The sequence below is a fragment of the Sander vitreus genome, chromosome 4 (assembly GCF_031162955.1).
Source record: "Sander vitreus isolate 19-12246 chromosome 4, sanVit1, whole genome shotgun sequence".
Taxonomy (NCBI): domain Eukaryota; kingdom Metazoa; phylum Chordata; class Actinopteri; order Perciformes; family Percidae; genus Sander; species Sander vitreus.
Window position 1 is genome coordinate 14,647,253 of NC_135858.1, and position 24,713 is coordinate 14,671,965.

General features: G+C 43.6%; 1 protein-coding gene across 3 annotated transcripts; it reads right to left on the minus strand.

Annotated features, from left to right (window-relative positions):
- Positions 1 to 3: 3 nt before the first annotated feature.
- crocc (ciliary rootlet coiled-coil, rootletin) lies at positions 4 to 24,362 on the minus strand. Of its 3 annotated transcripts, none has more exons than XM_078248540.1 (37): positions 19,653 to 19,998; positions 18,855 to 18,981; positions 18,615 to 18,757; positions 17,032 to 17,223; positions 16,865 to 16,948; positions 16,683 to 16,774; positions 16,431 to 16,596; positions 16,227 to 16,333; positions 15,889 to 16,116; positions 15,704 to 15,794; positions 15,203 to 15,289; positions 14,925 to 15,131; positions 14,044 to 14,243; positions 13,760 to 13,942; positions 13,073 to 13,217; positions 12,840 to 12,986; positions 11,892 to 12,122; positions 11,517 to 11,710; positions 11,310 to 11,437; positions 10,952 to 11,121; positions 10,652 to 10,831; positions 10,350 to 10,484; positions 10,094 to 10,237; positions 8,709 to 8,947; positions 8,448 to 8,607; positions 8,162 to 8,329; positions 7,649 to 8,072; positions 7,206 to 7,363; positions 6,970 to 7,090; positions 6,673 to 6,836; positions 5,882 to 6,097; positions 5,238 to 5,462; positions 5,002 to 5,151; positions 4,549 to 4,749; positions 3,575 to 3,706; positions 1,090 to 1,263; positions 4 to 945 (listed from the first exon to the last, which is right to left on the minus strand). In XM_078248540.1, the coding sequence occupies exons 1-37, from the start codon at positions 19,707 to 19,709 to the stop codon at positions 859 to 861; spliced, it is 6,057 nt and encodes a 2,018-aa protein (XP_078104666.1). In that variant the 5' UTR covers positions 19,710 to 19,998; the 3' UTR covers positions 4 to 858. The 3 variants fall into 3 exon arrangements, with proteins under 3 accessions (XP_078104666.1, XP_078104667.1, XP_078104665.1); XM_078248541.1 differs by lacking the exon at positions 19,653 to 19,998 and adding an exon at positions 24,208 to 24,362 and having other exon boundaries at positions 5 to 945; positions 18,615 to 18,760; XM_078248539.1 differs by having other exon boundaries at positions 5 to 945; positions 18,615 to 18,760.
- Between the last annotated feature and the right edge of the window lie 351 nt (positions 24,363 to 24,713).

The window sequence follows — 24,713 nt, forward strand, 5'->3', positions numbered from 1 at the left end:
AAGGTATTTATGAAAGACATGAATTATGGTGCACACAGTGAGTTTATGCTCCTGCAGACATGTGGCTGCCATGTGTATTGTCCATACAAGTCATATTGATATTATTAATCATCAGTCTGTCAGCGTTTATACAGTAAGTACAAAGTATATACACCTAGTAAAACTAACATTCACTAATAAAAAACACATACTGTAAGTATACCATCATACTACAGTGCCGTATGGTCCCTTTTTCAGTTATAAAACTGTGTATATAACACATAATGAATAAAATCGGTTTCTGAGAGAAAATACAGTGCAGCTCATTATGCTCAATTCGTTTGTTTCCTGGCACTCGCACACAGTGAAGACCTTCCTTTCATTCTCTTCACGTCCTCGACTGATAATATAAATGTGGAGGAATCTGGGCCAAACTGCACAACTGGCAGATTTTCATTCCTGCACTACATCCAGATTTTGTCTGGAGGAACATCCTTGCGGTGATTTGGGTTTTCTTCTTGAATAAGAGCAGAAGGTTTGGGAAGATGTTGAGCAAGGATCAAGTACAGATTGTTGCCAGCAATCAGCAGGCTGATGGTGTTTTCAGCACAGCTGCTGCATCATGTCGCTCCGTTTCTTCGCCTGTCATTGGCTGAGTGTGTGCTGCAGGTCGTTATGTGTTCTTCACTGTACAAAATATCAATGTCAAAGTGGTTTTCATTTCAGTGTCACAAAGTAAAATAAATCATGTTTTAAACAGTAGAGTATTAATAATTTTAGGAATGTGTCTGAGTAAATATTGCTTTCAGACATTCATGATGAGTGGATTTTCCCTGGATTAGACGTGGAGTGCTGGTGCTTCTGGTATTAAGCTGTATCTCACTTTCCTGCCGACAATAAGGAGGATTGAAGAGAAGGTTGCCGCCGTTTCATCTCTTGTTGCAGCTGCTCCTTCAAGGTGGACACCTGCAATGATACAGTGGGTGACAAAACTACATTTAATTACACCCCAAACCAGCTCATTCATTGTGGCAGGGAATGAAAAGTGTAAAAGGTTTTAACTTGAGAAAGACTTGTGTTAAAGCTTCAATACAGCCATGAGGTGTGTACCTGCTCCTCCAGGCCTTTGACTCTATGTCGATGAGCTCGTTCTCTGGTGCCCAGCGTTCGCTCTACGTCCCTGAAGCTGGTCCTCAGTCTGTCCGCCTCCCGCTGGGCCTCGTCACGCTCCCTCACCAAACTCTCACACAGACTCTGTGACTGCTCCGTCTCAGCCAGCTGAGTCTACTCAAAATACACACACACACACACACACACACACACACACACACAGACACGTGGTAAAGAACAAAATGTTAAAAAGAAAAGGACAGATAGTCGGGCAGGATACAACATCTCAGACAGTTTATATAGAAAACATCTAAACGCTGGATAGAATTTGGTTCAGTTCTTCAAAAACCTTTAGATCAAAAGCAGACAGCTAACCACCCAACAACCATGATGGAGGCTCTGTGGCGACCTGGAGGAAAACCATACTCAAACGTACACAACATACATACATATGTTTTCTGGAAATGCGCTTAACTAAAACCTTTCTGGAACAAGGTAAATGCAGTCATGAAAGGGTTTTATTATGGGTTCTGCCTTCCAAACAACTGTGCTGTGATGTACCTATAGGGAATATTCAAATGGGCAAACAAAAAAGATTTTACTTGTAGCCTGCAAACAGCTTTAACAAGAAATCGGTATAAAGATGATCCTCCAGGGCAAAAAACAATGGTTTGATATTGTTCAGGACATCTTTTTAATGGAAAAATGTACATATCTTTTAAGACCTTAGGCCGTGATCAGACAGAGCGTGTTTGCAGGATGCAAAATGCAGGCGCACTGCACTGCCTTTCTTGTTGAAGACGGCCTGATCAGACCAGTTGCTTCTTTTTGTTATTCTTGCTAAGCAACCATCGAATCACCCCCTCATCCAACCGTTATTTTGCTGTTAAGTTAATAATGAGGTTGGGCGTTGTTTCCGCTCTGAGTTTTTTCAGCTCCAAGGCGCTCAGCAACGCAAAAGCAGCATCGCAAAAGCAGCATCGCAAAAGCAGCGAGCAAAAGCAGCGAGCAAAACGCCTCACTGTCATTGAAAACAATTACAAAAAGCCACCCCAGACTGCTAAAACGTGCTCTGTCTGATTGGGGCCTAAGGAAACAATTTGGGCAGAAATTGGGAAAGATGCACCATCTACATGAAACGAGACACTGAACAAATAACTCAACTGGTTAAACATAGACTAACTGGAACATTTAGTTAGTCGCATTATTTATAGATAAGTAAACATCACAAATATGATGTTCACGTTTCTGACTACTAACACCTGTGATGTTTATTGGTCTGGAGAAGATCCTTTAACAAACCTCCAACATGCTTAAAGGTTCTTGTTGTTAGGTTAAATGACACAATGTGCAGATTCTCCACTTTTTTCTTCTTACTTTCAGCTCTAGTATAGGGGTTTCAACTTTTTTCTTTTTATACACCGTAGACTGGTTACCTCACATGCTAAAGATATACTTTAGTTCAAAATCAGCAATTACAAAAATAGCCTTTGAAGTTCGATAAATATTATGGAGCTTTTTCTTTGCCAAATCACAGTAGTTCCGCAGGACCTTAGAGCAAATGCTTGAAGGTTTGTGAATTACTGCTTCAGCTGATTAACACTGCAGCCTGGGAAAAGTTTTTCAGTTAACAGTGAAATAAACAACTTCAATGACTCTTTCAGAGTTCTTATGAAGCCCACTGTAGCTTCATGTATTTGCTTGTTTATAGCATGTCTGTGGTAAATTAAAAAAAAAAGTTATGACCTTTGTTGAGCATTATAAGAGCGGAAAAAAGCCTCCCCAGAAATATCTAAGGGCTTTGGTTGAATCTTTTGTTTTTGAGTGAAGCACTAACAAGAATGAGTGCTTTACGGGACCTTCCAAAATTTAAGGTGTAATCTAAAGAATATTTAGGAGGGCTGAATAAACTATTTATTTCACGCAGTAAGACTGTCCTGCTGTGAGTTATTATTTCACTTAATCGTTCCAGTGCTACAGTAAAGCACATGCTAGCCTTCTCCTGTAACATTCACCAAAGAAAATGTTTTCTCATGAAACTATTAAAACCATCGTAACTCAAGTCAGTGAAGACACAGAGTTTTACACAATGTAAACAGTCTTTTAACTGGTGGTTGTGTGGTTTAAATAATAAGTGATGGGAAAATAATTTATACTCCACGAAAAACATATAAAGCCTAAACTATGGAATTCATTTGTCAAGTTAAAGACTGATGTTAAAGTCTCACTGCAAAAGGTGTGAGCGGCCCATTAAAGCATTTGTTTGGCTTTGTCCTTCAGTGAAACATGATGGACCGCAGCTGGCTCAGTAACACTCAGAGGTGTGAAGCAGCTAAGAAAACAAATTCAGTGTCGCCAGTATTCACTCTGCTAACAGCAGTTTGGTATAGCTTCTAAGAGGTTTTTGCCTTTATTATGCACGGTATGCCATAATAAAGGCAGGTAGGATTTCTGACAGATCTGTCAGTATTGGTTTGCTCCCTACCTGCAGCATCAGTATTTGTTGCTGTGCTTCCTGCAGCTCCTGTTCAGTGGTGTTCAGAGAGCGATCCAAGCGGCTTTTCTCTGCAGACAGCCGCATGCTGCCTTCTTCAGTCTTCAGCTTCTGACGTTCAACCTGATGAAACAGACATGTAACCAATAAGAAAGAGTGAGATCCCTTACAAAAAAAGTCACTTCCCCACAGAGTAGCATGGCTGCAGACTCATGTTTTCAAAGATGCAGGTGAAAGTTATTATTTTGATGGAGAAATTGGACATTTACACATGGTATGAAAACTAGTGGTGAGCTCAGATGAGGACCAAGAGAGTCAACAATTCTTGTCTTTTCTATGTCTTGTGTACAAAAAACCAAAATGTCCTGTATCCATCATTTGACCGAAGAATGAGTGCTCTAAGTGACCCCAATTCAGACAAAAACACTTCATAGATCAAATCTGTGTGTCATGTTCTGACCCTCTATGACTGTAGTATCCTTGCACAGCAGCTGGATTCTTACGATATCACGAAAGCACGCGAGAATCGCGGGATCACATATCACACACAAAAGTCCATCTTGTCAGGCTTCAAGTAAATGCGTTTGTGTTCCAAAAGCAGCGGACCGAACCAATCAGCGTCCGGTGAGGAGCTACTGGCAGCTACGGGCGTGGTTGAGGTGTGTGTGATGGCCCCGCCTGTTCGTTCAAAACAACAATGGCGGACGTGATAGACAGATGATTAATCCAATCACCTGCTACTCAGATGGTTCTGTGTTATCAAACCATCTGGCATGTCAGGTTATGACTCTGGCGCTCTCTGCTCACTGTGACCTAATAGGGTCACAAAGTTCTTTTGCGCCTACCCAACATGTGTCCATAAAGCACATGAACTTTGAATTTTTTAATTCAGAGAACGAATGAATGAACCAAGAATGAATGAAACGATTGAATGAAACAAGATGTGCACAAGCTACAGTGATGACCTTATCCAGTGTATTCCTCAGTGCATCCTTGTCTTTCTCCAGCCTCACAGCCTGTCTCTCAGCATCTTTTTTCTCAGTCTCAAGCATGGCGACCGCTCGCTGCAGCCCACGCAGTCGCTCCTCTACAGCGGCCCGCTCTGTTTGAGCTGACTGGGCGCTGCGCTGAGCATCTGCGACACTGGCCGAGCGCTGACGCAGAGCCTGACGGAGGAAAGACAGAGATCACATACAGAAACATGACTCTAGAGAAGAAAGAAAAGCAACCACATTGAGAAGGTTAATATATATATATATATATATATATATATATATATATATATATATATATATATATATATATGTTATGTATTGGGAAACGTTTTCTTCTGCAGCGTTTTTTTTCTCTTTCCATGGTATGTCTTTTGCTGAAGACTTGATAATGGCAGATGTTTGTCGATTATTTATCTCCCTCACCTCTTGAGTGTTGTTGAGCTCAGCCTCCACTTCCTCTCGTCTCAGCTCACTCTGGTCCAGCTCACTCTGCAAGCTTTGCACGCGCTCAGTGAGGGTGACCACATTTCTTTTCCCCTCCACTAATGACGCTCGGGCTTCATCCATTCGTTCCTTATTGGAACAAAATTATCATCACATCAGTATCCGGGTTTCATCCGCATTGTCCAAGGTATTTTTCCCCCTTCTGTCTTACTCACCTGTAGAAGCCTTTTGTCCTGTTCAGCCACACTCAGCATCTTCTGCAGAGCGGTCAGACGACTCTGTGTGCAGCTGTGAGAAGCCGCTGCCTCCTGAAGGCTCTTTTTGAGGGAAGAGGTCTTCTCTTGGAGTAAAGACTCGCCTTCCTGAGCTTTGAGCAGAGCCTGGCTCAGCCTCTCCACCTCTCTCTGGAGCAGAGACACACAGGCTTCTCTTTCTGCCACCTGCGGTTTGTAGAAATCAAATTAATGTGCAATCAAGTCAGCAAACCAACAAAGAGAATAGCACTCGCTAAACTAACATGGTGAACATTATACCTGCTAAACATCAGCATGTAAGCATTGGAACTGTTAACATGTTAGCATGTTGACCGTTGGCTGTAGACTCTCACTCTTGTTCTTTGACAAGAGTGAGAGTCTACAGCCATTTTACACAGTTCTGTGTAGGAAACTTAAAAATTTATGAGGTAATTATGAGGAAATTACAGACCCATAAAATACAGTATTTCTACATTAACCAATGGCTTGGTCAATTCTGAGGAACATTAAATATATCATAAATTTACTTTACTTTACAAAAACTGTGCATTTCAAGCCAGAACAATCAGAAGCACATAAAAGGACTCCGTATCAGCCTGCTGTACCTGTTTCAGTAGAGAGTCATGGCGCTCCTGGGAGGCCTGGCTGTCAGCCTCCCGGTCTCCCACACTCAGTTTAAGTCTCTGCAACTCCCCCTCCACACTGCGCCTCCCCAGCTCCACCCTGGTGGCCCGGGCTTCAGCTGCCTCCAGCGCCTCCCGCAGACGCTTCCTCTCCGCCTCCAGACGCATCTCAGCAGCACGCTGCTTATTCAACTGATCCTGCAGAGATGGAAGGAGGATAGAGATGATTTTCGAGACCAGTCGGTTGAGCAAAATTCTTTGTAGTATAATGGAAACCTGAGTTTTAGACCCAGATTACAGAGGCATGCACAGACAGTCCAAAACACTGTTAGGCCAAACAGACGCAAAGCACACGCAGATGATCCACAGCTGTGTCTAAGCTCCAACTTTACTTTGTCTCTTCATAAATCCTCCTGAGACTTTAAAAAGAAAAACAAATTCAATAGCACCCACACACTCAAAGTTTTGTCTATTCAGGCTTTTTGCTGCTTTTTTTATTACTTTCACTTCATGTCCCTGCTCCTCCTGTTGTCCAGACGGTGGCATATTTTTAAAGGTGCTGGCATTAAAAACAGACATATGGAGAGCTGACAAAGACACCACAAGAGGTGTGACACTATGTGTGTGGCATCTGTTGTTATTACATATTGCCCTACTGTTGAGCGCTGCCATATGGTGATCAAGGCAGATCAGTGGTCACTGCTGTGCAAGCGGCAGTACAAATACATGGTGTTTATATACGTGCACACGAGTACACAAACGTGGTTGTGTACCTGTGTATGTTTTTTATCCATCTCAGAAGCCTGCAGCGCCCGCTCTAAATCCTTCACCCTGTCAGTGAGCACTCTCCTCTCTCTCTCTCCTCTCCTCACAACCTCCTCCTGCTGCTGGAGCAAAATCTGAGTGGTAGTCAGACGCTCGTCCAGTCCACGCTTCCCTACAATCACACACATTAACACACATTAAAGATGGCTTTGTGATTATTATTTAGCATATTGTTGAGTATTATTTTGTCTTTTGGTTAAGGGTTTATCTTCTGAAACTACATGGACAAATGCAAAATGTTTTACCTTCTTGGTATTCCTGTAAGGTGTTTTGTAGGTGAGTGACACGACTCAGAGCAGAGTCTCGTTGCCCCGTCAGCTCCTCCAGCTCCCGCTGCAAGGCCCCCAGCTGGCATCGAGCATCATCCTACAAACTCAGCAATAAACAAAGACTTGAACCATACACACCCAAAAATAGCCTTGAATTATTATTATTATTTACTTTGTGATTTTTTCCCCCCCATGCTGTGCAGCTCTGTTACCCTCTCTCTCTGTGCCTCACGCAGCTCCTGGAGGAAGTCTCTCAGATCACTGCGCAGTGTGTCGGGGTCCAGCTCTGGCTGAGGGAGAGGCAGCGGTGTATCCCCTCTCTCAGGAGACACTGAGCCTAAAGTATTGTCAGGGGTGCTTTCTCGAAATTCTGTAAAAAAAAAAAAAAAAAAGAAATATAAAGATGAACCACAGATGAACTGTTTTTATAGAGAGAGGAGGGATCACATTATACTGGATATGAGATATGGCCCACTGGAATAGTTGCTATACTTCTCAAGAATCTAGTAAAAAAAAGACTTTAAGCAGCTAAAAGTAATCTTCTTTGAGACAGTCCTTAATAACAATTACACTAAATTAGAATTCTTTTTCTGGTTACTGAGCTATCTTTAATGTCTGAATAAATATCGGAATAATGTGTTGCAGAGCTGCTTACCTTTAGGAGGGGACAGCGAGCAGCGCAGGGGCGAAACGCTGTGGTAGCGTGACATAGTGGCTGGTGATGTGGAGCTCCCCCCGGGGCTTCTCCCCCTGCCTCCCCTGCCGCCTGCTCCGATACCCAGCGTTCGCGTCAGTGCGGACTGAAGGCTGCTCAGACGAAACTCCAGGTCCCTCTTCCCGGCCTCGGCCCGGGTCAGCTCTGCCTCTGTGGCGGCCAGTCGGCCCTGGGCCTCGCTCAGCTGCAGGCTGGACTGAGCAGCAGAGTCCTGAGCCACCTGAGCGCGCAGGGCCAAGTTCTTGGCTTCATCCTGCATCTTCTTCTCGCAGCCACGCGCCTCCTGCAGCTGAGCGGTCAGTTCTCTTTCGCAGCCCCGCCAGCCCGACTCAGACTCCAGCAGGCGCTTTTGAGTCAAAGAAAGCTACATTGAAAAACAAAAGAATGAGAAATGATGACACAGTGACACAGCAAGGAAGCAAATAATGTCTTTTCACTCTCCTCCATCCTCACCTCTTTCTTGAGAGAGCCTCGAGCTGTTTCAGCCTCAGTTAACTTCTGTTTGAGGGTGAAAACCTCTTTCCCTCTCTCCTCCTCTCTTTGCTCCTCCAGCGACAGGCGAGTCTGCAGCTCCACCACCTCCCTCTCTCTCTGCTCCTTCTCTCCATCCAGAACCTTCAGCTGGAGCCAAAGAAGGCACAAAATCACAACACAGTCGCAAATGTGAAGCCTAGACTGAAAACAAAGTTTCTTTCTAAATGTCACAGAGGTGTGAAGGAGGAAATGCAGCATGTCTGACCTGTCTGCGGAGCTCCTGGAGTTCTCGTCGAGCTTCGAGTCGTGACCTTTCAACTTCTCTCAGGCAGCTGCGCAGCTCTGCCACCTCCTTCTGATTAGCCGACAGATTCTCCTCCAGCACAGCCAGCCTCTGCTCCTTCTCCTCACACTGTCGTTTCACACTGAAAACCCCAACACACACACTTAATGAATCTGATTTTTTTTTTACTCTGAACATTGCATTTCCGTCAACGGATACTTTCTCATTCATTGAAGTGTTTACCTGATTCTCTCCGTTTCTGCACTTCGTAGAGTTTCTCTCAGCTGAGTATTCGACTGGCTGAGAGTGTCTCTCTCCTTGGTGACGTCAGCGAGGCTGCGTCGCAACTCCGTCCCCTCTCTTCTGTTGTTTTCTGCTGCGTCCTGAGTTTGGTTGAGACGTCGTTCACTGTCCAACAGGTCCCGCCTCAGCTGGTCTCGACTCTCCTCATTAGCTGAGAGAGAAGCTCTGCACTGATCCAGCTGGAGGGTGAAAGTCATGTGTGGTACAAGGTGATGTAACCGAACAGACTCCAGAATTTGGTGACTTATCTCATGACGCCCACTAGAAAGGTCCGATTTCTGTTTGCTCGTTCACAGGATATCGCAACACATTTTTCATTAACATTTGGTGGAAGGTGACATCATCCAAACTTTATTCACCACGCAAGGCATGTTTGTGCATTTTATTGTTTTGATCATCTATCACTACATGTATGTTGATCCAAGATAGATATGCAGCCTGAATTTCTTTCTTTTTAAATATTATTAAAATATTTTTTTTTTAAGGATTGACAACTGAGTTGCTTTAAACTCCTTTCAATACCTGAACTTTTCAAACCTTTTGAGGTCCTCTGAATAACTAAGCACAGCTTTCACTGTTCACGCACAATTGATTTCAACTGCTTTCAGTGCTTACACTTCAGCTTATACTTCAGCTGATATTGTGTTTTAGTTTGTACACTTACATGTTAACGGACTCTTCCACCTACAGTATATTATATGCACTTCACCTGCATTTCAACTCCTTTCAGTGCTTGAACTTCAACGAAGCCTGCGCTCAGACCAACTTAAGCCTTGCAAGAAAAAGCGCTGCCCTCCTAAACACATTTACTTGTTACTCAAACTGGGCTTTTTGAATTGTATTTTATATCTAAAAATACGCCCCCATCAACGCAGCCCCCTGCATTGTTTTATCCCAGGGCTTTTTTTTTGTTAGCCTGGCATTGCCACACTAATTTACAAATGCTTATCTGCCAAAGTACTGTATATGAAACATGAGCTTGCAGATTTGTCTGGTTTCCAGGGTAGTTTTCTGTTTGAATCACTGCTTAATCTTCAACTCATTTCACTATGTGTATTTGCACATTGTCGGCCATGAGCACTTCAAAATGTTGCCCTTTCTTGTTTTCTAATGGTGTACTGCAACTACTTTAATGACAATAACACAGCACATACAGTAAATCCCATGCTTGTCACTATGTGTATGTTGATGTATAAATGCCTACAAAAATTGTGTTTTATATTATTAAAACAAAAAATGAAGGAATGTGCAGCCTTGGTGGAGGTATGTGCTCTCTGATATGTACGGTATCACTCTCATATTCCTACTTGTATAGTATCACCTACCTCTTTGAGAGCAACATCAGCCCGTGACTGAAGATCAGTACAAGTCTCTTGTAGACTCTGGAGTTCCCTTTCATGAACAGAAGCTGCATCCTCCAGGTGAGAGCGAAGCTCCAGCAGCTCACTGGTCAGAGCCCCAACTCTGATCTGTGTAAAAACAATATGTCAACAAAAAAAGCCTATTTAGAATCTCTACCTTATACGTTTGTGTTAGTTAGCGAAGATAATTCAACAACAACAGAAGATAACTTCACATCACCTGCTCCTGCTCTTTGTAATGAGCTGCTTCTCTTGACATCCGCTCGGCCTCCAGGGCTGTAGCTGACAGCTCAGCCTGCAGGGTGGACACCCTGTCAGACAAAACGGTTTTCTCTGCCTCCTTCAGAGAAAGGGCCTGGGATGAGAGACAAGGTCTGGTTAACAAAAAGACATACCGGAACTGAGCCACACTGTCTCTATACTGTATCTACTGAAATACCATGACAGAAAGGACAATAAGGTTGAAACCATTTTTATTATTATTAGCAGGATTTTTCTCAGAGACTTGAACTCTGATCAGACCTGTTGTTTCTCAGTCTCTGCCTGCAGCAGACTCTGATCTCTGTCATGCTGGAGACTCCTCAGTTCATCCTGCAGCTCCTCTCTTTCTCTCCCGGCTCTGTGGAGCTGATCCTCCGCCTCCTGCCGGAGCCTCCTCAGAGTGCCCTCATGCTCCATCAACAGGCTGTGCCGCACCACTTCCTGTGAAAACGAGCAGCCAAGAGCACAAACACTGATTTAAGATCATCAGCCTAATCCGAAAAGTACAAATAGGTCTACAGACAGTGCATTGAGTAACACTGAACCACTGAACCTTCTGACCTTTTCTGAGACCAGCCTCTCCACCTCCTCCTGATGTTCAGAGATGGCCTTGCGTAAAGCCTGCTGGGCCTCTAGCTGTGCAGCATTTAGAGTCTGAGTCAGAGCCTGTTTCTCTCTCTCAGCCTGGGCCAACACATTCTCCCCATCCGAGCGTACACGCCTCAGTTCAGCTGGAAATCCCATCCAGGACAACATCCAGGAGAGGCAAACAAAGGACTCAATCATTGGGTTCTTCACATCATATTCTGTCATATTAACCGTCTTTCCCATTACACCAAACAGCTTCACTTTAGCTTTTAAAAAGGCATATTTGTGTCCAATTCTAGACCTCTTTGCGTTTGTATACTTTGTCACTCACCTGCTGCAGTCTCACAGCGGACTCGAAGGTTTTGGTTCTCCGTCTCCAGCTGCTCCCTACGAGACTCCACCTGAACAAGCTGCTGCTGCACCTCGAACAGACTGGTTTCCAGGGACTCCCGCTCCGACCTGCACAGTTACAAACACAGGTTACACACACACACACACACACACACACACACACACACACACACACACACACACACACCTGAAAGCAGCCAGTTCCTCTGACAGAATGGCGTTTTCTCTCTCAGACGCCGTCAGCTGGACCACCAGCGCTGCTTTGTCCCGGGCCAGGTCTGCCCGACCACGGCCGGCTTCCTCTAATGCCACCTCGTTTCTCTGGCCATCTCCTTTGGCAAGACTCAACTCTGATCCCAGAGAGGTCACCTCGCCACAAAGCTATCAACAAAAGCCAAAAAAGAAAACATGAGTGACAAGAAACAATCAAGAAATTAAAAAAAACGTGTGAACAGTAAAAGTCTTCCCATGTTACTGACAGTTTCCATGGCTGTTTTAGCCAAATAAAAATCTAGGTTGGACCCTTTAAAAGATGACGTAATATATATATATTTTTATGTACCTGGGTGACTTTCTCCTGCAGCTTAAATCTCTCAGCCCTGAGACTCTGGAGCTCTGCCTCCATCCCCACCCGGCTAAGCTCGGCATCCTGCAGTGACTGGTGAAGCGTGATGCGGGCAGAGTCCAGCTCCAGCCGGTCCTGCTCCAACCGGACCAGCTCATCTCTTATGGTCAACTTCTCTTGCTCCGCCTCCCGTTTCTGAGCCTGCAGGAGGGCCTTCTCTTCCTCCAGCTAAGAGAAAGAGTGAAGGGTAAGACTTGGAGAGGAAGCTGAGACATTCCAATTAATTTACTTTAGCTTTTTGTTATCATTCTTCACAAAACTACTGTTGTAACTTGTTGTGTGTGTAACCAAGGGCAACATCATGAATGTGCTCTTATCCCCATTGGTTTGATTCGTTGTATCGAGACTACAAGACACACGAAATAGGGATAAATGGAGACAGATACGGGGTGGGGTGTAGTGTTGCTCCAACACGTAAAAACACTTTAGCCAACTTTAGCAGCAACCACTTAGTGAAGTTTGCTGATGACACAACTTGGTGAGACCCACTACAGGAAGGAGGTCAGCCAACTAGTGCAGGGATAACAACCTCTTCCTAAACGTCGACAAGACCAAGGAAGTTGTTGATTGATTTCCAGAGAGGCCACACCCCTGAAACCCCACTGACCATCAACGGTGCTGCTGTGGAGAGAGTGAGCAGCACCAAATTCCTGGGGGTGCACACCAGTGAGGACCTCTCCTGGACAACAAACACTGCATCACTGGCCAAGAAGTCCCAGCGGCGCCTCTACTTCCTATGCAAGCTGAAGAGAGCAAGAGCTCTCATCATGTGCTCCTTCTACCGGGGCGCCATCGGCAAAAATTGACACCAGGCTGTCAGGACGCTCAACACCCTCCCCTCTCTCCCTCCCCTCCCCTCTGCCCTTGGTTTTGCCTTCCACTTACCTGGAGAATGTAGTTGTTAAGTTCAGTTTTGTCCTGGGCCATTCCCTCATTCATGCTTCCCATTTTGGCCAGAGAGTCCCTGAGAGCTGCATCCTCAGACTGCAGCTTGTTGAGCAGCATAGAGAGCTCTGCGTTACTGCCCTCAGCCTGGAGGGGAAAGGTCACACACAACATGAGAACACAGAATATTAAATCAGCAAAATGTTAAATGAGCAAAAGTTTACTTTTCTTACCCGAGCAAGTGCTTCAGAGAGTTGGGCTCTCTCTCGCTCCAGCAGCTGCCGCTCAATCTCCCACTGCTGGTGAGTCTCCCTCACTGCAGACAGCTCTCCACGCTGAGCCGAGGCTCGACTCTCACTCTGATCCCACTGCTTTTGTCTGTAGCAAAACAATATGCATGCGGTACTTTAACAATACATTTTTGGGCTACTAATGAGAGGCTCAGTAGGGGAATAATCGTAGGTACTATTTGAGCAGCACCGAGTCCTAAGGGCCCAGTAAAAGGTGAAATACAGTGTATTTTTTATAGAAGATGAAACATACAGCAGAAGTCATAAGCATTATAAAGCTATCAAATCTGTTGGGCATATACATACTGGACATAAAAGTAGTGGGGCTCAGCGAACTGTGTCAGCTGGCTTGTCCGATATGTGAAAAATGAATTTCAAGGTATGAAGGTGTCAGGGCAGCTCCGCTCTGATTTGCAGGAAGAGCTGGCATCAGATCTGTTGACCAGTTTTTGGGGTTGTGTTGGTAAAGGAGGTCAGGAGGGGTTTGTAAATGAAGATCTCTCTGTATAGGAAGCTAATACAGATATAATGAATGGCTTCCTGTGGGCGTTTGCTTCCTTGGCTGCACAAGGCTTTGTGGATTAGCGTCCACATCGCATGCACTTAATCACCATCAATCAGCCTACTTACATCCTCTGAGTCTCTGCCTTTGCCCGCCCTCTCTCCTGAATGGCGGCCTCCTTCTCCTCCCTCTCATGATCTCGCTCTCGCTGTGTGGACGCCACGGTCAGCTGGAGCTTCTCACAGTCCATCTGTAGGATCTGGTTGCTGCTCTGTGCTGCCTGCACTGTCTTCTCCAAGCTCACCTTCTCACTGCAATGTTCATAAGAAAACAGTTATAGTTATATACACAAAAATATTTAATGATTAGAAGCAGACTGTAAAAAGGTGATGTACTGTAATTGTCTGTAAACCTGGCCAGTGTGTCTCTCTCCTGCTTCAGACGGTCCTTCTCTCTCTGTGTTGTCTCCCTCTCTCTCTGAGCAGCATCCTTTTCTCTCTGCAGAGCTTGGTTTCGCTGTTCTGCATCTCTTTTAGCCAAATCAGTCTCTGAAAGCTGCTTGCGCAACTGTTGAACCGAGGACTGGGCAGAAAGCAGACGCCCTCGAACATCCTGCAAACAACACAAGTGGGGTCACCTACCTCTAGTGAGTAGTAGTAGATAGCTGCTTAGGTTAGAGCAGTGGTTCCTAACTTTTTCACATGAAGGACCCCTAAACTGACACAAATTAGACCATGGACCTACTAGTTGATAAGATTTTGTCCTAGATTCCCCCATCTGATAGAATTTTTGTTTTTAGATGTTTTATTACAGAAAGTGTATGAAACCCATGTTCAAAGTAGTTATACATTGTGTTATTGTGTTACTTATGGTTGGAAATATTTTGAACATTTTGGTGAAAAAAGGATTCCCTTTTTTGCTGGGGACCCCCTGGAATACCCTCAAGGACCCCTGGGGGTCCCCGGACCCCACTTTGGGAATCACTGAGTTAGAGGACTGCTGTAATGTTGTCACTGACTGTTTCCAGGCGGGAAGTAAACAACCATAGTCCCCTCTGTCTCTGTAATTATTGTCTAAAATATGTGAACATTTATATTCTCTCAATACATGCATCATAATAACCTGGGGAAGTATTATTATGAAAACACACTGTTCTTACAAAATCAGCATTATTTTTAGTTGTCTCTTTGTCCTCAGCACATTAAACACAAAATTAAAGCACAATATCGCCAGTGTGCGTTCTTCCTGAGACAATTACTGTAATCATTTGAAATGAATGAATTGAAATGTCACCTGCAGCTGGAGTGTCTTGTTTGTGACTGCAGAGCGCAGAGCTGACAGCTCAGGGAGGGGAGCCAGCGAGGAGGGCCGAGGGGGAGAGGACGACCTGCGAGGAGAGGAGGAGCGGTGAGGGGAGAAGCCACGGATCAATGCTAGCAGCGGAGCCCCGGTGCTGTCCTGGTCTGCCTCGGATGACGACTCTCCATCGGACAAAACAGTCTACAAAAGAAAACTAAAATGAAGCACTCCCATACTTGTGATATAAAACTGCGTGCATATGTGTAGTTTACCTGAGCGATGTCCCGCAGAGTGTCCAACAATGTCTCAGTGTGAGCTCTCATCACCTGCATGTCAGTCTCATTGTTGTCACTCTGCTCCTGAAGGAAAACATAATGAAGAACAGACACCTCAGTCACTTCGAGGAGGAAGATTAATGCAACTGAAAAAGCATTACAGCCTTCTTGTCAACAAATCCATGAAAAGACCAAAAGCAACAATGTGTTAGTCCTTCCCTTAATACTTTCTGACTTCCCTGTCTGTGGTTCTCCGCTACAAGTCCATTTGTTCCTAATGAAGACATGTAACCCTGAATCTTTTTTAAATACAGCTGGGCACTGTAGTTTTTGGCAAATGTTACTCAAACAGGAGTAAATACTGTATTTTTAAGGGACTACTTTCAGCTGCGGATTGATACACATTTGGAGGAATAGTGAGTGTGTGTGGTCTCAGTCAGTCCAAAAGTGTTGCTCCTTTCATTTTTGACAATTAGAAAAAGAGGACTACCCTCTCACCTCAGCCCTCCTCATCAGTATGACAATTTCTCTGTCTCTCTCATCAATTTGGCCCTTTAGTCTCTCAGCCTCTCGCACTGAATCTGACAACCTGAAAGTCAACACAATGGGAACCGTTAAAAAGGCCTTCATACAAATGTTTAATTTATAACAAACCTGTAAGAGAGCTAAACCCAGTCACTGACCTGACGTTGAGCTCACTTCTCTCTGCGTCTGTTCTGGTCTGAAGATTCATCATCTCTGCCACTCGTTCTCTCAGCTTCTGCTCGAGCTGAACCCGCAGAGCTTTCTCCTGTTCCAGGGCCAGAGCTGCGCCTCCCTCCTGGGTATGCAGGGTGGCAGACAGACCTGCACAAGACACCTGAGCAGAGTGGGACGTCCGAGCCAGCTCATTACGCATATCTGACAGGTCCCTGAGATTGGAGAGAGATTGACACAGAGAGGAAACTGTTAGTACCATCAAAGATTCCAATTACAACCCAGAAAATGGCATCATGTGGCAAACAGTTAACACATTGTTGACCTTTCAGTGGCGCTCTTCAGTTCACAGACATGCCGCCGAAACCCGACTACTTGCCGCCATAGCGTCAGCAGTCGACTGTGCTCAGTACTGAAGTAACTGTTGAAAGACTGAAAGGGGAGCCAAAGACAGAAATAACATGTCAATTATCTTTAAATTGTTCTCCATTTAAATTGTTTTACTGTTTTGTAAGCATCCCTCTATCACCTCCTCTTCTCTCCTCCAGTCAGACTCCTTTTGTTCCAGTTCTTCCCTGGCTTTCGTCCAATCAGCAGTGAGCCTGCGGATGTCCTGACTGAGAGCCTCATTGGCAAAACTGGCCTGCTCTAGCTGCTCTCTCAGCATGGCATTCACCGCAGACAAACTGCTGCTCCTGAAAACACACGAGGGACAAACTAATTATGTTGACAGAGCAAGAAGGCAAAAACAAGTGATATTGTGTGACATGTAATCAGTCACCTCTGCTGTTCTTCCTCCAGACGGATTAAGGCATCCTCCAGGTTGCTGCTTGATTCTTCTTGATGACAACCATTTGAGGATTCACTGTGGCCCTGAATGAGAAGATAGTTGATGGTTTAAGTGTTACTTGTGGAAAGTTAATGTTGTCTGTCCGAGAGTCAAAATCAATAAACGCCACTCACACTTAACCTGGGTTTCTCCAACTCTGAGGACCGCTCCTGCACCATTTGCTCTAGATCCCCACACCTCTTTTTGTACTGAAGTACCTAAAGTAGCAAGAAAACTATTACTGACTTGTAACATCCCCGAAGACTACATTTCAGCTGAAGACAGAGTCAAACAATCATACCTTGGCCTGCAACTTCTGCACGAGCTGCGCCTGCCTCTGCTGACCCTCCTGGTATGCAGTGAGTTTACGCTTGTAGGCCGCCTGCTCCTCATCCAGCCGCCGGCGTAAATCCAGGTTCTGCTGCGCCAGGCTGCGTGACTCCGGTGAACCATGGTCCCCGTCTCCCGTCTCAAAACGTAGCGCCTGCTCCAGCTGTGGGTTTAATACAAAGTAAGAGGCAGGGGGGTGATGTTTGTTTCACAGATCTACACAGTGCTGCCATGCTGTGAATTTAAACTACCTACACGTAAAGTTAATTCCAACGTACTTAGTATTTGAGATTAAAAGATCATTCGTGATCTTGAAAACAGGAACAAACAATCTCACCACAGGGTCCATTCAGTAGCTGTTCTGGAGCTGGATCGAACAGATACTGAGGGCAACATGGTTATTCTTCCAGTAAATGCTCTAAGTCAGTGCTCTATTTTATGTAACAATTATGTGTTCTTTTCTATTTTCAAGAGAAATTACCTCAGTCTTTAAAAAATATTCCCCACTACCTCCCTGATATTTAACATACGCCCAAACCTGTGAATATTCAGTAATATCATGCTTACTTTAAGACCTAAAAGCCCCTGACTCAGTCTTTTCAGTTTATATGGATCTATACGGAATGTTGTAAATGTTTAACACTCAAATGTAGTATGTGTATTATAATTAATAAAGTAGAGGACAGCGATAACAGAGATTTTACACTTTCACACTATATTGTTTTCAGGATCATTGTTTTGCTGCACTCATACTGTAGTTGTAGCCCCAGTATTGTTAACTGTTGCGCTGTATCCCACATTCTTTGTGTTTTTATGCATATTGAACTATAATTAGGACTACAGGTATAATAAGTATTTCTGATTCCAACAGCAGAAAACAAAGTTGCAGCATCCCAGTGTGACCAACTACTATTTACTTTAATTACAATAAATGCAATTAGTTGAAAGAGAATAAAGGCCTAAAGCCACTCACTTACTAAAGTAAGTCATATTTGGTAGAAGGATAGAAAAGCTTAGTTATCTCAACAGCCTACAAGACTGTTTAATATTATTTTACAGTAGCCTAATTTATGGAGTTTTATAAAATACCTTATTTACCTAAAGGAACTTCATCCGAGTTGTCTTTTGTTTTTGCATGCAGTCCTGCATGTTTCCTTCAGTAATGTTCAACCCAAAATGAGATGTGTGGAGCCCACCCACCACTACACATACTCCCGTCTCCACTGAAGCCCCTGTTTACAGTCGCCCAGGGTGACAGACGCCATGGCAACATTCCACTTCAGCTCATTCCAGCCCCATCACCTGGGAGACCAGCAAATCTCAGACAAAGAAAGGCCAGGAAAATAATGAAATGGGAAAACAGCAAAGTGCCACAGCATTTCCTTTAGGTGTATGTAACCTTGAGGATTTTGAACGTCTTGAGATTTTATTTTGAATACAAAGAGGGGAGATGAGGGTCAGTCATGTGTAGAAACCATGATACTTGATCTATCTAGTTTCCCTATTCTGCCCACCTTACTATCAGTGCCAGTTGCTGTTGTCCTGGCGTCTTACCCTCTCGCTAATTGCACTGTACTTGATGGCGAGCTCGTCTCGGTCGGCTCTGCTGTGTGCCAGCAGGTCCTCCAGCCTCGCCAGCTCTCCCTGCAGCACCCGGTTCTCCTCCTGGAGGGACATAACAGAAGACATGGCCCCGGCTGCTGAGAGAGAGGGCAGACGGAGACAACGGTCAGGCAAAGAAAAGTGTCAAAACATACATTTGATATGATGGGAGAGCAGAATGTTGCCACTTACAGCTATCGTTGAGGTTCTTTGTAACAATCTCTCGCACTCGTGCAGGTAGACATGTAGGGGGGGCGTCTGCTGAAGAACCCCGGACGGTTAGCCTCTTCTCCTCAGACAGAACGCTCTCCTCCAGCCTCTGATGTACACAACACAGACATTTGATGCTTTACCTTTGAGACATTTAGAGAGAAAATAAACCACGAGAGATAAAAATGACCCAGCAATTATAGAGTATTATAATATATTATACAGGCAATATAACAATAAATAATAATCTGGATGATGATGATGATGTGTTTGATAATGTGCCACAAGTATACCCCCCTTTTTCTATTATCATTTTATTTGGTCTTATTTGTTTGTTTTTCACTACTATTGCCCATCTGTAAAATGCAATGTTAAAGCTTCCCATGTTCAGGTAGTCAAGCCGTTCAGCATAAAAATATGTGGAAGAGCTAGACAGTCAAATGAAAATTCAATGTAGGCTACTGCAAATCCCTTGCTCACCATACATATGGACAATGATAGACAGTATGTATCTACTTGCAGTAACACTGATATGTCCAACCTACACTGTAAAAGGAATGCTTTTCCTAATTAAAAAATAAAAGAAAAGAAATAAATAAAAGAAAAGTGCCACAAGACCAGGTGCTATAGTAGTTACAACAAAACTGCTGATGCATGACAACACAATATCAACACAAACAAGCACTCACATAAACCAGCAGCTTTATTCATCACATCACACAGCAGTAGGCTACTGTATGTTAAGCGATGGGGGATGGATGAAGGCCCGGTGCACCTCACCTGTATCACAGACTCCAGTTTGTCGGAGTCGGTGTCTGGGTTTTCCGCAGCGCTCATCGTAGCGGCAGCAGATATTTAAAACCCTCCAGTGAACAGGATTAACTCCGAGTGAATGCGACGTCTTCACAAACTGAACTGTCGATCTGTTGCTTTCCAGCAGGTGCAATAAAGAAGAAAAACTCCCAGCCGACAAAGTTTGGTCGCAGAGCAGAGTGTACCCGTCCTGTCGCTTCCTCCGGTAGACAGGCACAGATTGAGGACAGCAGGATTAACAGGGTTTAAAGATTCACACCCCTCCACCTCCTCCACTACTCCACGCTCACTGCTCGCATTTAACAACCCTCCGGACCAGACCACTGCTATTCAACTGCACAACAAAGATAAGCCCAAATCAAACTGTAATAGCCCTATAAGACACTCTACAAGGGGAAAAAAAAAACTATTAAACTAATATATAAAATAAAAATATTTTTACCATCTTTTTAGTATGTTGCAAAGTAAAATATATCGATTTTCAAAACAAAATTTAGAGTAGGCTAAGGGAGGTTGGGTCAAAGTTTTGAGAGCAAATAAGTAGGCTACAAAGATCCTTTTCTTCATAATTTATGACGGCAGGTGTTCTCAATGTGCAGTAGATACAAGTTACTAAATCATTTTAACTTTGCATCAAGTCATTAGTAATGTGAGGGTTGCAAATACTATTTTTCTCAATTCCATTGCGAATCAACAGCCCACTTTGCAGCTTGAGTTTAAAGCTGCAGGGCCCCATTAAACGGCTAGCGGGCCAAGGGCAAAAGTGCTGCCCAACTTAGTTCAGTTATAACATGACTTGTAATAGCAATGTATAAGTCAGTCTTAGTGATGAATCTACAGAGAATTATTACAGACTAAGCGGCTCCCCTTGGCTTCACGCAGCTTTATAGTGAGTTTTAGTTGTTGTTTAGGTGTCCGTCCCGCAACTTTACTGTTTTTGTTCACTCTCACCACTTTCATAGTGTCGTTTTCAGCCGCAGCAGGCAGCTGTTTTCAGAGAAAAAGCTCTAAAAAAAGTAGCTGCTCAGCACCAAACAGCAGACAGACATAGTTAGAGATTAAATTTAGCAGCAAAAGAGCAAGATTGGTAGAGACCAAAAACAGAGCTAAAACTAGAAGGGCACTCGCATGCCCTATTTCACAATGTTAATTCAGTGTGAATTTTCCGTGAACAAATTTTTCCAATTATTCCGACACCACATGAATGAATGTTAACGAAAGTGAAAAATAGTTTGTGTATCGCTAACTATATCTAGGGTGGCGGTGGTTGTTCATGGGACGGTTGGCTTGTCATGGGTGCACGTAACAAACCGCCCCCCCTGTTAAAAATGTAAGGCCCGGACACACAGAGCCGACGGCCAAACGTCGGCAGAAAAGGCAGTTGGACTGATCAGTCCTTAAATTGGTCAAAAAAGTGCCTCAGAACACACCAAAGCGACGAGACGTAATACGTCTCCATAACAGCAGGCGGCGCTAATCTGTATTGTTGGCCAAAAATGAAAACCGGCAGCTGATTGGACGAATGCGTCACGTGGGTCTGGTTTCGCCAGAAATTCAAAGACAGACTGTCATGGCGGCTTGTTCAGAATACGATCTCATACATGATCTCATATTTTACTAAAATAGTTCACTGAAGCGTGTTTCTAAAAACATTTCAAGCGAGAAATAGGCCATTCAGTTGATGAATCTGTCTTCATTTCAGATCAACAAAGGTCAGTTTAAAAGATTTTTGTCAGATTTTGAGAGACTCTAGTCATGCTCATTCCCATAGACAGTATATAAGAATGGACCAACAGATCCCGTTGCTCTGGACGGAGACCAGTGAAGGCCATTAGAAGCACTTTTCCGGTGATGGCTGAGCGTTACTGCGCAGCCTCCAACTGAGAGAGACGACGTAAATGTGCCGTGAGCAACGTGTCTGAAAGTTGTAACTCTTCTGGTAGCTGTGCCAAGAGAAATCTCAATCATTCCGAATATTGCAGAGACGGAGAGCGTAGGTATATGTAAGGAGATAACATAGGCACAGGGTAATTATTGCTAACTAAAATGCTAGTTAACATTAGTAATTACACTTAAACAACTAATGTGAGACAAAACTGCCTGCGCGCTTCTCCTGAACCATACGGTAATTCCTCTACTATGCGACAGTAAGTCGCGTGGTTATGACACAATCGTTAGCCTATTTTTACAAAAATGTCTGCTACGGAGCCATAACGTGAGGTACAAGGTAATGGAGCCTTTTATACATTGTCGTGTTTGTTTAGAAATGTCATGATTGTGATGTTCTGTTTCCTGTTTTATTTTGAAGTCTGTCTTGTCTCCCTTGTCCTATCTACTTTACTTCCTGTCTTTTGTTTTCCCGCCTGTTTGATTGTTCTGCCCTGATTTGTTTCACCTGTTGTGTCACCTGTTTCTTGTTAGTTCTTGTTAACCTGTGTATTTAGTATCTGTGTTATCTTTGTCTTGTGTGGGAGCATTATGTTTCTGTTCATTCTGTTTGCCGTGTATTCTGTTGCTGTGTGTTCCGTGAGTGTGTGTTCCGTGAGTGTGTTTGTGTCTGGAGTCTACCTTTCGTCTCTGAGTTCCGGTTTTTGAGATCCTGTTCTGTTTGTTCTGGAATTAGTTTTTGCCTGTTGCTTTCTGGACACTTTTGGTATGTACTTCATTTTTGTTTAATAAATCATCTAAACTGCATTTGGGTCCAAGCCATTCCTGACAGACCGTGACAAGAAATAAACAATGGACAAATAAAGTATTTAAACGCTTCAGATGTAAAGTTATTCGCTGTCAAAGTGGCGCCAAAATGAATGGCAGTCAATGGAATGCTAACGGGAGGTGATGGCTTATTAGCATCAAAATGGCGCCATAGGAGATTCGCGGTCTGAGGAGAAGCCAAGGGGGTAAACTTCGCTTCAGAGCTCGAACCTCCTATGGCGCCATTTTGATGCTACAAAGCGATCACCCGACGTTAGCATTCCATTGACTCCCATCATATATATATATATATATATATATATATATATATATATATATATATATATATAAAAAAGCCAAACAGTTTGCAGGTTTGCTGCTTTTCTCTCTTTTGTGATAGTAAATTAAATATATTTGGGTTTGGAATGTTAGTTGGACAAAACAAGACATTCAAAGATGTCGCCATAGCCTAAGTTATAGAAAATGTGGCAGGCATTTTTCACTTTTGTCTGACATTTCACAGACCAAAAGAGCAATTCAGAAAATATGCTGCAGATTAATCAAAAATGAAAATAATCGTTGTGGCTTTAGGCTACCATGGTATGCACTCACTTGTTTTTGATTGCAGGAAAGGCTTCCAGATGACCCTGTTCTACCCTAAAACATAATTGCAACACTAACCATGCAGCATGTTTAAAAATATATCAGAATAATGTCACAGCTGCCTAAACCATAAGGCTTTAAAACACTTTTCGAAACAATAAACTCATAATAAAAACTGAGTTATCTACAGATGTAAAACTATGACACAAACATTAAACATGAGGGGGTCTGCACTGTTTGGATTGTCATAGTTACCGACAAGAGGGTCACTGTGTCAATACCAGACCCCCAGTACAGCCTTACACACACACACACACACACACACACACACACACACACACGAACAAACAGAACGTTGTCACAACACAACTCACAGTAGGTTTAGTAACTAGGTGCATCTATAATAAGAAATGGCAGACATAGGCTAGGTTACTGTCGGTATTGGCGGTTTCCCTTCAAATGTTTAAGCATTTAACATTTTGTAAAATGTCCACAAAAGTTACTGCTTTGTGATGATTACAAACCAACTGCTGTATTTGTCCATGTGATGTGAGTGACAAGGCTGCATGAATTTAATCATAACCATATGAGACACTTTTAATGGCTTAACATCTGTGGCGCCCTCAGCTGGCCTGTTAGTAGAAGACTGGCATTGATTCCACAGTGTGTGAGATGTGAGCCTTGTATTGTACAAGTGGTGAAATACACACCTGTTGATATTTTATCTTTCATCTTCCACAGACCCAACCCTAGTGCAGCCCAACTGATGACTTCTTACTCCAGCTTTTATGTTTACAACAAGCTACATGCAGCCAAACATTAACTGAATAAACAGGAATCATCCACAACTGCTTCCTCTTCTGGTGTAGGCCTATACTTTAACACTTCATTTGGTATACACATAAAACTAACACAGCATCCTCTTTATCCTAACATTAAGGAAACACATCCAAAAAGACACGCCCAAGTTTTCAAAAGTCTGTCAGGAGTTGGAGGCGGGAGGAAGAGGAGAAGGGGGGTTGCACGTTAAACTGTGCAGCATCCGAGCATATTATTAAATTGATTATGAATTGTTTCATAGCAGCAGAGACGGAGATCCAAACACAAACGCGCTGCTATGGAAACAACCGCCTGGATATAAAATACTTTATATTCATCCACATTATGTTGTGGTGTACGCGGTGAAAATATCCACTTCCCTGTTTGATTAATAGCCTATTCTCACCTCGACAGATCGGTCTGATGAGCGTCATCCTGCCGTCCCTCCATTTTTGTGAGCGGGCTGTAACATTACAGAAGCAGAAACAAACCTCATCCACAACAGTTATAGATGTAGGTTACCATCATCAGCTGCTGGCAGCGTCGCCTTCCTCCCAAATCCTCCCCATGCTTTTTCCGGGGAGGGACTTCCAGTTCAGCTGCAGCCTGCAGTCTGTTTACAGCACTGTCTGTTACATGTCTGTTTTGCTCATCTCATTTCTGTTAAAACAGTTTGAATGAAATCCATCCATACACATTTTTTTTATTACAACTGATTGACATCAATTTACAAAAATACCCTGAGCCTCAGCAAGTCTCACTATCCAGACAAAATGACTCATTTTTAGTTAGTTAAATGAAGCTCGCAATAACATGGATCCCAGAATTTCTGTAGCCTGCTAAATATGGCTATAAGTGTTCTTACATAATTCCAATTGCCTCATTACCTTAGCTGAGATATGTCGATTCCTT

Coding starts and splice junctions, on each gene's coding strand:
- crocc (XM_078248539.1), bottom strand. CDS start 19,709: ATGAGCGCTGCGGAAAACCCAGACACCGACTCCGACAAACTGGAGTCT. Junction 15,795..15,888: donor AGAAGTGAGCTCAACGTCAG/GTCAGTGACTGG, acceptor GTTGACTTTCAG/GTTGTCAGATTCAGTGCGAG. Junction 11,438..11,516: donor GAGGAACTGGCTGCTTTCAG/GTGTGTGTGTGT, acceptor GTAACTGTGCAG/GTCGGAGCGGGAGTCCCTGG.